The 12663-nt window shown below is 46.5% G+C and overlaps 1 protein-coding gene across 1 annotated transcript in view; it reads right to left on the reverse strand.

The window, feature by feature from the left end:
* Positions 1–12663, reverse strand: part of LOC144169891 (motile sperm domain-containing protein 2-like) — a gene marked incomplete in the record, with an annotated part of 92020 nt that overhangs the window by 6254 nt on the left and 73103 nt on the right. Inside the window, 5 exon segments of the mRNA XM_077699313.1 lie at positions 1–50; positions 1083–1179; positions 4944–5012; positions 5014–5047; positions 8893–9014. Of these exon segments, the coding sequence (XP_077555439.1) occupies positions 1–50; positions 1083–1179; positions 4944–5012; positions 5014–5047; positions 8893–9014 (372 nt within the window).

The following is a 12663-nucleotide window of genomic DNA, read 5'->3' on the forward strand; positions in this document are numbered from 1 at the left end:
GATGCCTGTTGTCATGATGAGAAGTTTGTCCGACGGGTGGAACTCCGAGCCTGAGTAGTGTGAGAGATCAAGGATCAACGTGTTTACCTGTGTCCGGCTAGCACCCTCGTTATAGTAGTTCGTATCGCAAGCACTGCACCACAGCCACTCTACAGTCGTCGCAATAGAAAACTGGATTGCGAGAAGTCTGGCTCCGATTGTGTAACCCAGGAAAAAAACTGCACAACCTTTAGTAGCGTCTCCTGACTTCATCACATACAGTCATACAGAGATGTGGAAAAGAGCGGGAAATGGAAGCTAACGGATTGCAATACAGTCTTTTATACAAATATTCTAAGTGTAGGGCACTTAGGGGGCTCGTTTTGTCGTCGTATCTCGCTGAACGCGCGATGTCAAGCGGCTGCCTGAATCAGGTGGCACAGAGAGATAACGGACCCAAGTACAGCCCAGCGTACCTGTCGTAGGGCGTCGCGCATAGGCTTCGAAAACCAAGCGGTTTAAATAGTCATTACCGTTCGAAACTCGTGAACCACTGGCGCTTGTCATACATCACCCCGTTGTTTAGCGCAAAGAAAAGTGCAGGTACATTTGAGTCAAATTATACGTAATTAACCGCCAGCGCCCGCGTTCATTTAGTTAGGAACGCTGGTTGGGTTGGTTTTTACGATAGTAAGCAAAAAAGAAGTGGCAGTGCAACGCAAGCCTGTGCGGGAGGAAAAGCAAAACCCGAAAAGAACAGAACTCCAATGCCGCTGTTTCAGACAGGGGACGCGCGAGCACTGCGAACGCGGTAAATTTGAAATATGTTGGGTGGTAGCAGTGAGCGGATAACGGCGCCACAGCCCATTATGGCGAACCACTGCTCTGCACTTCCAGCAGCTTTCACGTCCCGTGGAACGGCTTTAATATTTTTTTGACCATATATTGCGTCAAGCACGAACTTTGTAAGCGGTTCAGTTTAAGTTACTCATCTGGAAATTATTTGCAAATCAGCTTTTCAGCGACCGGTTAGCATGCCTGGGTAAATAGTTTGATAAGCTTACGGAAAATAATGTTCAAGCATAATTAATTCGCTGACTTGCCTGGATTCTGGGCGACATTGACGCTGACGGTGCTGTTGAGTGGAATTATCCCGAAGAATGGTTTCACCTTATATCCATCTATGTTATTTGTTTTGATCTGAAAAATGAGAACAGCCAAAAAAGACCTGTTATACAACTCAATCACACTCGACAGCAAGATCACGAAAAGCGTATGTACACGCTTAACCCATTCAAAAGCACCTAGTCGAGCTGTGTAAGCATCGTATGACTTAATTCGCAGCCCAAACTATTCAAAACTAGGCTGTGCAGCTAAGCACGCCCAAAACTTAGAAAAAAGGAAAGCAGAAAGTTTGGTTTTATAAGAATTTCACTCGTCCCGTGACAGTTCGAAACCCACCAAACTTCCCGGAGGAAGTAAAATGTTTTCTTTTCAATAATTCAAGAGTCACACATAATTACAAACAATACGGTAAATGGGTATTTCACAGAGCACGTTCTGTGGCGCAGTCATCAACGTATATAAAAAAAAAACATGCTCCGCCATTTAGTCAAGAGTTCCGGTTATCCTGCCAAAAAAAATAAAAACATTGAAACTTCGTGAAGTCGTCCTGAACCGTCCCTTCATTTCCAGCTGTCAAAACAGATACCTTTGCAAACATTTACTCCCGTAATGCAAACGTGCGTCGCTGTTGTAATTAAGCCAGGCGAGAAGGTGACACAGCATGACATGCCGAGTTTCCGGCTTCCCCAGCACTGTTATTAACGCGCCGCACCGAGTTACATGTAACGAAGCTTGGAAAAAGTGTACCGCTCTAATGAGCTTTGTAAATAGAAAGGAAACCTTCGGTGAAGTTTCCGCGTTTCTCCTGGATGCGAGTGACGCAGGTTAGAATGGAAAAACTATTTTTGTCCTGTAAAGCGTGCTCTGCCGCTAAGTAAGACATAGTGCGGCAGAGCCCACCCACCGAAGCATATTCGTATTTGCGGAACCGATCGGCTGCGACAGCCCAAGCGAAGTATTTGCAGCTACAGCGTGGAACAGCCACGTACAAATATACAAATGCTAGAAGGTTCATAGTCTAGTTCAACTTCTGAACGTGACGCCGATGTCATCCGAATGGCAACAATCCTCACACTGCAGGGGTTTATAGAGTCAAACCGTCGCGTAATCACGGGCGTTGCCACTTCCAGCCATCTGAAAGGGGTGAAATTTAAGCGTGGGCAACTCCTTTTAATGTTCATCGTCTGAGCGGAAGCAGTTTCTAGCGGGGAATTTAAATGCGGCTTATGAACCAATCACCGCGAAAACAGGCGTTGGGGTTTCGCGTATGCGCGGGAAAGTTGGGTTTCAGACAAAACGTCATGAGATGGCCAAAAAAACTAAATTCATTCATTCTAGTTCCGTAACAATGATCGTAAAGCAAGTGAAACGGACTCTGCTCTACGAACTTCAATCAAACCAGCCCACATGAAAACAAAACGGCTGTTCTACGTGGTAAACACTGCGCACAAAACCTCAATATAAGAGTTTCATGAACGCATGACGGAACATCTAGGTAGTTAGGACAGTGCTGTGACCCACCGCGGTGGCTCAGTGGCTAAGGCGTTGCACTGCTGAGCACGAGGTCGCGGGTTCGATACCCGGCCGCGGCGGCCGCTTTTCTGATGGAGACGAAAAACAAAAACGCCCGTGTGTACGACATTTCGGCGCACGTTAAAGAACCCCAGGTGGTCAAAATTAATCCGGAGCCCTCCACTATGGCGCACCTCATCGCCAGCATTGCGTCGGCGCGTTAAACCCTACAATCAATCAAGACAGTGCTGTGTACACGAAAGGTGACGGCCAACTGGTAGGTACTGTTCCAAACGCGGAAAAATGAAGGACGACGTTCTGTCAATTATCGCCCACCAAGGTTATTTCCGGGAATCTGTCTTTTCTACACAACACAACTTAGGAACAACGCTTTTTTGCCTTCAGAATCTGGCGACATAAACGCCTGCTTTTCGTTGACTTCCGAACGATTGAAAATAAGGATCGTCTTACGGTGACAACCCTTACCAACTCGAATAGGCGACGGCGCCAGTTCCGTTCAAAGCATCAAAACGGGGTAGCCCTGGATTTGGCAATGCGAAAGCATATTGACGCGTGAAATCATTTGCCGGCGCGCCTAATTTTTGAGAATTTAGCGATTTGTAAATTTTATGATCTTTACAAGCACATTGAAATTATGGAGTATACTAATAGTGCTATATTAATTATACTTTAATTACTTGTTGCAGAAGGCATCCCGAATCACTCGCACATTAGAACTAACACCCTTTAAAAAGTGCAAAAAACGACCTCATTGAATTACCCCCAATTCTGCCTGAAACGTATGGCACAAGTCTCAAGCATAAGCGAAGGTTAGTGGGCACACAAACAGACTGTATGCCCAATTCGCAAAAACGAAGATGGGGAAATGTGACGGGTTTTACGGTAACATGGAGTGATTGCTAGGTACTTAGGTAGCTAATGTTAATGATTGTCGATTAGCTAAGCATTAGAATAAAACCTGTCGGGCTAATATCTGTAAGCATTGCACAAGTCAAACGAAGCAAAACGAAACAGCGAATGTAACAGCGGTTCCATCCCTGCTACTTGATAAATGGACCAACAAAGCACTTGCGATACCAGAATTTCGTGATTGACTCGCGTTTCAGATACCGATACTTCTCAGCTGACTCCAAATTGTCCCGGTCAAACTCCGCGTAGGGATTTTTTTTTTTCGAAGTCAAAATGCCCAGCCCTGTACACAAGGGATATAGCCTCTGAAGTTAACAGCCGCTTTGAATACAGGTTTTCAATTTTCCCTACACGCAACTTCATTTAAACAAAAGTCGATCGCTATACGAAGCTCATCTTCTGTTTCTGTTATGATACCCATCCTACATTTTTTAGGCATCAGCACGTTTTTTTAAGTTGTCAATAGCAGCAGGTAGCAGGAAGCACTTGGCCGCCATCCGCGGAGCGCCACGACGGGCGCCGCGGGAACCTTGCGACGCATGCGCAATCAGAAACAGAGGCGGAGATAGCTGCGCGTCGTCTGTGACTGTTCCTTTCACTTCACCATACGCACTCTTGAACGAAAGCACTGCAGGCATACCACCCCGTTAAAGTATTCGAACTGAGTTATCGAGGCACGCATGCAAGATGCCCCCGAAATGTTTAAATAGTTTGTCATTTATCATAACAAATCTGAAGCATGCATTTAATAAGTCACATTGTTTTTTATGCGGTTTCTTTTTATAAGACTAAAAATGCTGAACGCGAACCTCTGTAAAGGGAAAAACCCTCCGGTAGTTGAAGGAGTATCTAAATTTTTGTGTGCATAAACGCGGGCTTTGATAACTCAGTTGTAATGCGCTTTGCTACAGCACCGTGGCTAGATTGTGTTCTTTCGCTGTGCGCGGCGAAGTGGAAGGAACCGTAGCAGCCGACGCGCAGCTATCTCCGCCTCTGACACTGATTTCGCATGTGCCGCAAGATTCCGGCGGCGCCCGTCGCGGCGCTCAGGCGGAGCGCGCGTTATCTCTAACAGTGGCCATGCCTGTACATTCCCATTTTCCACATCCTAACAACGTCCTCCCTGATTTATAAGCATATCATATTTACATGACAGAAAATTTTTTTTCAAAAAGTCATCTCAGCTTTAAAAAATTCAATGCTTGGGGAATTCGCTGTCCACGCTTGGTTGCCCGGTTTTTCGCATTTGTTTAGGCACCTAAGTCACGTGTTAAACCTATACGAACAGTCTATGAAGAGGAGGCCGATTTGTATCCCACGCACCAGAGCGCAGCGCAAAGCGCGTCGCCACTCGTAGGGGCAGAAATAACGTAAAAGACAAAGAAGGCAGGGCGCACCTTGAAGGCAACGTGGTTGTCCGAGGTGTTTGTGAGCACGAGGCTTCCCACATGTTTGTTCACATCCGGGCTCGTCCCCGCCGAACACCAGGTCGCACTCTGGGCTGTCGGTCGCGACAGGGAAAGCCACGGGAGAAATGTGTCAGCTCACGGGGGAACACATTCAGCGACGGTGGCAGGCCTCATTGGTCGAGGCGCAAAGCTGGACTAATTGGCGGCCTGTACGGCCGAACAAACTGCCACCGCCAAACACGCATGTACCGGCGCTTGCAATCTGTGCATCAGTACCCTCCTTCCATAATTGTTTCCCGGTGCTGTGTGTGCCGCGTGCGTGCGTGCGTGGGTGCGTGCGTGCGTGCGTGTGTGTACGTGTGTACATGTGTGTGTGCGTGCGTGCGTGCGTGTGCGCGTGTGTGTGTGTGTGTGTGTGTGTGTGTGTGTGCGTGTGTGTGTGTGTGTGCGTGTGCGTGTGCGTGTGCGTGTGTGTGTGTGTGTGTGTGGTTTTTCGTTTGTTTGTTTGGCTCTCTGCCGCTCTGAGAAGGAGATATATATATTCAGAAGAAAAAATGTCTGGCTATAGGTTAACCGTACGATTTAATAGTCACATTGAAAAGCATGACAAGTTTATTCTGGCGTTTGCAACGGGGGACCAGACTTTTTCAAAGATGACAAAGGCCGGTTCCCCGACCGAAACCTCTGAATAAATTTTATGATTTTTACTGTGGCTATATATATACAGCTTCGGCTGGGGAAGCAGCCTTTCTCGCAGATGATAAAGGCCGGTCCCTCGGTCGAAATGTGAAAAAAAAATCTTATGTTTTTTCATTGTGGCTATATATTTATACAGCTTCGCATAACTGGAGATTAGGGGCTCATTGCATGAACCCATTGAGTAAAGCAAGCCGGGCAGTCAAGAACTTCAAGCAGGTCACAGGCTAAGTCGTTTGTTTGTTTGTTTTTCGTGGTAAAATGAGAATTCTTAAGTGTTGCAAAAGGCAAAAAATTAGAGCAAAACTTGCGCCCCGGGTGGGAACCGAACCCACAATTTCTAGATAACACGCCCGATGCTATACCTATTCAGCCATTGGTTTAGATATGAATTCACAGTAGTTAAACTGGTCGTTGAAGTTAAATGGAAATCCAACCTTCCGTTCAAATAGAATTTCTGAATTTCATTTCGAAATTCTTGTGCATTGTAGAGCAAAGAAACATGAATGTCTTCCAAGTTACCTCCGAGAAGCAAGGAATAAAAATAAATGCTATAAACATAAGGCTATACAACAACCTTTATTTAGGTACTCTGCAATGTGTTTAAATGCAAAAGAATTTCAAAAAAATGCTAGATATAAAAGTGGTCGAGAGCAAGTAACATGCAGTGTTGCTTTAAGAACCTGATCAAATAGAAGTGCTTTGAAGGCAACCACAAGCCTAACAATTCATTACTTTTCACAAAGTTTTAACAAAGCCTTCCGCATAGCTGGGTAACGCTGGTAAGGAGTCCCGATGACAGTACGGACAAAAGTGCAGAAAACTATATGGGAAGGCCCTTTATCAATAGGGAGGAAACGCATTATAGCTCATTCCAATAGTGCCAACCACCTCGCCCGTGACCGTGCCGCTTCCGAGTCCCATTGTTCCCTTTTGAAACCATTTGGGTGCATACGATGGCGACGCCGCATTCAACGGCGCCCTTTTTGCTTTGAAGCCACGCTCCCAATAGTCGGGCACACCGCCAATGTTATTCATCTGCGCGGACGTCCGGTGCAGAATGGGGGAAAAAAAGTGGATCTGAACAGGAACACTCGGGTCAGGATCCACTTTCAGTGGTTTGAAAAGTATGCTTAAATATAGAAAGTGATATGTTTTCACAGAAGAGCATGAATACATACACGCACAATAGACTTTTGTGCGTGTGTATATATATACACGCATTATATATATATATATATATATATATATATATATATATATATATATATACGCGCACTAACATTTTGTTCTACCAGAGCGACGATAAAAATTATAGTGACGAGTGGAGCGCTTATTTAATTTGCAGTGTTCCTGTTTTCCTGTTTTACACGCCATATCTCAACAGAATGGGAGCCGTCTCGAAAACGGTGCCATGGCCTCACTAAAAAGAGCGCGAAATTTATGGCGCGTGCGTGCTATATCGTTGTCGCATAGTCTTGGTTATTGCGGGCGATCACCGTCGTACGGCGGCCATTCACGCCTCTTATTTCCCATACCCTTTTTTGTCACACGCCGCTTCGCACAACGCATACTGCACACACACTGACATTTTATTAGTGACGGCAGCTCGGTGTTGGGAAACTACAGAATTGCGTTCGAAAGACAGTTTGAAATGCTAACTTCACTTGCTTCGCACAACGGTTCCCGCAGATACGAGGTTGTGAATGGGATGTTACAAGATCAGGGGGAGAGGGTGGTTGGGGTGGGCTGAGGAGGAGGGGGAGAGGGGAGGGGGACTGGGACTGGTAGTGGTAGACGCGTCTGTTAACTCACTACGTCGCTTTGGCTATTGACGCCACACTCTTTGGCGCCACAGTACGCAGGAGCGGGGGGGGGGGGGGGGGGGGGGGGGGGTATGTGGCGAAACCAAACGGGATGGCTTCTTAACTTGCATTGCGGATAAAATCCGCATGAGTGCAACGGACGCACACGTGTAGCGTGCTGGAGCGTTGTAAGTAGGAAAAAGTGCTTCAAACGCACGTCTCGCCGAACTGCAACGCCGGCTTCAACCTCGCCTGCTCCTTACTTATGCTTGCGAAAATCTCTCGACACTCAGTGACGGCGTAAAGTTCAAGAGAGAGGGAAAACAGCGCGATATGTCACGGCGACCGCTGAGCCGCGCTTCGCGCCAAGAGACGCATCCATTTAGCTGTGTCCGTGGGCCCACTGCAAAGTTTTCGCAAAGCAGCCGCTGTCAATGAACCTTTTATTTTAGGAAAAAGCGTGCACCTCTTCGCGTAAGGTCCGCGCCAAGCGTTGCGTCTCTGGTTTTAAGAAGCATTTTCTCTTTACGTTGCTTGCTTTAGAGTTAAAGGACCGTATGTAAATGTGCAAGCTATTACGCCATGAAAACGCCCAGCAACTGAGTGACAAGATCTGGAACAAAAAATTTCACGCAGTCTTTTTTAGGGACGCGGTAGCGCTGACCGTGGCTGCTATGTATAAACAGGCTGACCCAAGTACGAAATACCCTCCTTAAAAGCATAAAAGTGCAATATCTGGCCAGAAGAAGAATACCCATCTATCAAATGACATACAAACAAATACTGAATACCCAAAGTGCCGGGGGGGAAAATCCGTCAACTACGTTTCTGGCCCTTGAATGGAAGAAGGCTAAACAGGGCCAGAGGCTCTACCAATAGCATCATGCTAAGTGGACAAAATGGTGACATTCCCAGCGGCAGAGGATGTTAGCCCGACGTCTAGAGGAGGTGCTGCTTTGTCGGATGGAAGCAAAGAACCAAACAAAGTGAACAGAAATTCTTAGAATTGTCTACTAATGCTTAAGCATTCATTCTAGCCGTTCTTCTATAGATGCCCCAACCCTATAACTTGGCTTCACAATAACACACATGTGCATTACTGAAAATAAGTTTGATAAGGGGTAATGAAAGTCGTTTGACATAAAATTATGAAGGCCCCGCGTATCCCTATAAAAGGCTATATGCAGATTTTTAGAGTTAGCCTCACCATTGTACCCAAATGGATCGCTATTGCATTGGGTCACGTGTTTTTGTTTGTTTTGCTCTGTTTCTCGATTCTTTCTCATCAATTACGATGCCATCAACCACCTACATCTGCACTTTCACAATTGCGCTGTGGCAAAAACCAGCGTGTAGTACAACGGAAGAAATAGAAGCCCCGCCTGCAAGCTGAGCTTATCCCTGAAGAACGAGTGCGCGCGCATGCGTATACGCACTCGACTTTGATGAGCGCCGCGTTGCCGTCAGCGTCGGCAGTGCTGCGTACGGCGAACATGCCGAAGCGACTCCGGTAGAACTCCTCAATCTCGGGCGTCCGGGGGATCCGCTGGCGAATCACCTGCGCAGTGTCCGGCAGCGATGTCACCCTCCACAGGCCCCGCACAACCGCGTAACCTGGCATCATCATCGGCTTGACTCGAGAGAAGCGACGCCCCTACGTTTTAAAGACGATAGTCTTTCTTGGGCTGCTTAAACGCAGAAATGTTGGTCTGTCTGTCTGTGGCTCGATTCAGCCACCCGGCCAAAGTGAAACAAACTGCGCAATAGTCTTATATACTCACTTCCGAATCTAAACGTCGAAGTCCGGTGTTAATGTTCATACTTGTCAACATTGTTGAACAAGAACGAGGCATTACCCAAATATAAGGCAGCAAATCAATACATAAGGGATATTTGCAGTGTTAATTTATTAAACAATTCACGGCTGCTTGGTTCTTGCGATAGCAAATAAAACACTATATCAACTGCAGAAAATCGTCGCCTGCTGTTGCCCACGCTGCCTGGCAGCATTCAAAAAATCAAAAGGAAACAGCAACGAAAGGTTCCACTAGATAGGTTCCACGTCCCGCTTGGAACGCTCGTGGAGTAGGGCAACGTGGTTCTATAAACGTTGTATTAGGGTGCGTCGATTCAAGCGTGTCTCTCCGTTACGGCAGCGCTTGCATGGAGCCACCCGGCCTGGAGCAGTGGAACGCGGTAAATTTAAACTGGATTGAGCAAACCTTTATTTTCACGGTTGATTACTAAGTATCCACAGGCGTGGCGTGTTCTCCACGCTCAAACAAGCTTTATTGATGTTATAAAAATACGTTAGAATAGAACTTTGCTTCGAGGTCGCGTGTGCGTACTACAATAGAAAAAAAACAAAAAATGTATTCCCGACATTTTAAAAGGCATGATATTTTAAGATCATTTGGAATTACCGTAAGTTGTACAGAGCCCTGAGCTGGGATGCCAATTGTAAGAGGAGTTTGATTTAAAGTATAAAAAAGACAAGTGGCAGGGATCTCGAATTCCTCTACCCGTCCCTAGTTATAAGCGCGAGTACACTCGGGCACTGACTACTTTCAAATTTTTTACAAGAAACAAAAAAAGCACTGACATTTGATTAAATTTCTTAGTAGCGTAGTTGTCCGTATCGTCACCGACTTCGGGTAATGGGCGCCAGTGCATGGCAACTAGATAAACATGGTAGAGTTCATAAGCGGGGAGCAAGGGGAACCGGTGACCCAGCTCCATACCTCCATGCGAACTATCACGGAGCAGCGTTCCCGCCTGGCGCATAACTTCGGTTCTGAGTTAGCTCAGTACCTAGGACAACTGAAGTTTTTAATAAACGCTACAGTGAGAACCGCTGCCTTATTGCATCCCGAAATTAAATACTGGCCTATTAAGTAGCTAGCCTTGCCAGCCATGTCCGCCCGGCATACTTATCACAGCGCCTCTGATTACGCGTCTACTTAGCGGGCCGTGCATAACATTTCTCCAGCTCAAAAATACACCGAAGAAAATTGCTTCCACAAATAAATTTCGGAAAAATCAAAGGGTAACAGAGGTTTAAATTAAGGGCTGTGAACAATCTCGAAGTTGCATGTACTAAACACTCCCAGCGTCTCACAGACAGACCTGTAAAAAAGTGGTGGATATCTTGCCGTTCTTTTTTCTAAGCTCGTGAAAGACACCATGTACCCGCCGCGGTGGCTCAGTGGCTATGGTGTTGTGCTGCTGAGTCCAAGCACGTGGGTTCGATTCCCGGCCACGGCGGCCACTTTTCTGATGGAGTCGTAAAGCGAAACCGCCCAAGTGTGTTCCAGATTTCGGCGCGCGTTAAAGATCCCCAGGTTGGCAAAATTAATCCTGAACCCTCTACTAATGCCCGCCTCATCGCCTGTGTTACGTAGGGGGGTTAAACCTCATAATCAGTCAAGGGTTTTTTTTTTTGTTTTTTTTCGAGCTGTTTCAGCATTTCGCTGCCCGAAACAGGGCCCGAGGCTTTCCCGCGTATTTCCAGACGCTTCGCTGCACAGCGCCACACGTCACATGTGCGTTCGCGCGATGTAGAACGTTAATTAAACGTGGTCATAGGCTGCGCCCTGAGCCTAAAAGCGGCCTAAAACCTACCAAATCACCATTTCTAACAAAAACAACAAGAACAATCGAGTTCTACCACAATAAAAAAAAGAATGTAATTTAAAGAAATTGAAGTGGGTCCGCTGAGGCTCGAACCCAGGTCATCAGCGCAAAAATCCAGGACTCTACCTCGAGGTCACAGAGCCCGAACGGCGGTATCGTTTTAGCAGAAGCTCAATAGAATAGCACTCGCAGTGGCACCACACAGATCACGTGGGGCGATGTGCAGCGAAGCGTTTGGAAACACGCTGCCAGGGACAAAACAAAGACCAGGCTGTTGGCCCCCCCTTTTTTTTTCTTTTTTTCAAGTCTCGTTCTCGCAAATTCCGAGCTTAGGCCCCAGGAGGTGGACGACTTTCCGATTAATGTGTTTCTGACGCCTTCCCAGCGATTACCACCAACTCGAAGTACCTTCGTGGTGAGTCTACGCTCTCTCGCTCTCTCTCTCTCATATTTGCGACACGTGCACAGAACTGTCCCGTGAGAAATAGATCAATTTTACTGTTATTTTTTGTCAGTTCTGCCTCGCCAATGTGACGCAGAGGCATAACCCAAATAAGAGCGTCTGAAGAAGCTTTCTGATCCCTATAAGTACGCCCTGCAGATCAATGGAATTCGCGCAAGAACATGTTAATTCTCGTTACGCATTGACCATTTATTCTCATTTGTCCGTTCCCAAACGTTGCGCTCGCGAAGAATTTTGAGAAATGGGTAACCCTATCTACGCCGCCAAAATTTCACATTTAAGAGTTATATATTTCGAGTTTAACGCGCCGCTGCTATAGAACTGGGCAAAACTATACAACTACCCCACGTAAAATTCGGATAACCTGTGGTTCGTTAAGGACCTTAACGAACCACAGGTGTGCGCACTCGAGCATTTTCTAAATCTTTTACGTTTTAAATACACCCACCCCGGAAGCACTTTCATCGGCTACCTTTTCTTTTTCCACTTTCATGCACTTTCCCTTCCAAACGCTGTCGACTTCTATGTGTGCCTGGCTGCTCTCGCCGGGATATTTTGCCCATGCAACGTCGTTTCACTTAATGTGCTGGGAAATACACTAGTCATTAATACTTGTTACACAAATGATATCACGCTGCGGCTCCACGCCAGTAGAAGAACAGAAAGAGGACTGAGCCCTCTCTGCTGCCCTTAATTAAACAGAATCCTTCCCAAAATTACCACTGCATTTAAAATATAATCTGTGCTCTGCTCGCAAGCCTAGTTAGGTGGACCTATTTTTCCGTAGCAGATAAGAATTTCTTTTCTCTCGCCTCACAAACGCGCTGAGCTTGTTGCTATAGGAAACACGTTGCTGTTAACGAGGTCATTACCAAAGCTGTTAACGACGTCATTACCAATGAAATCAATTACCCCTCTGTCGAAAAGATAACGATGGGGGAAGGCGAAGCTTTCTAATATCAAGTCCGACATGAAACGAACCAACCTAAAAGCGAGCGGCCCCTATTTCTTATCGGGAAGGTCTACAGCACTGCGATTGGGTTCTCTAGTGGTTTACTGATGCAGGCATTCCATGACTTTCCCTAGCGTTCAACCATCGTCGTCGTTAGAC

Source organism: Haemaphysalis longicornis, unplaced genomic scaffold (genome assembly GCF_048455015.1).
Source record: "Haemaphysalis longicornis isolate Haplotype H1 unplaced genomic scaffold, Haemaphysalis longicornis Haplotype H1 scaffold_2, whole genome shotgun sequence".
Taxonomy (NCBI): domain Eukaryota; kingdom Metazoa; phylum Arthropoda; class Arachnida; order Ixodida; family Ixodidae; genus Haemaphysalis; species Haemaphysalis longicornis.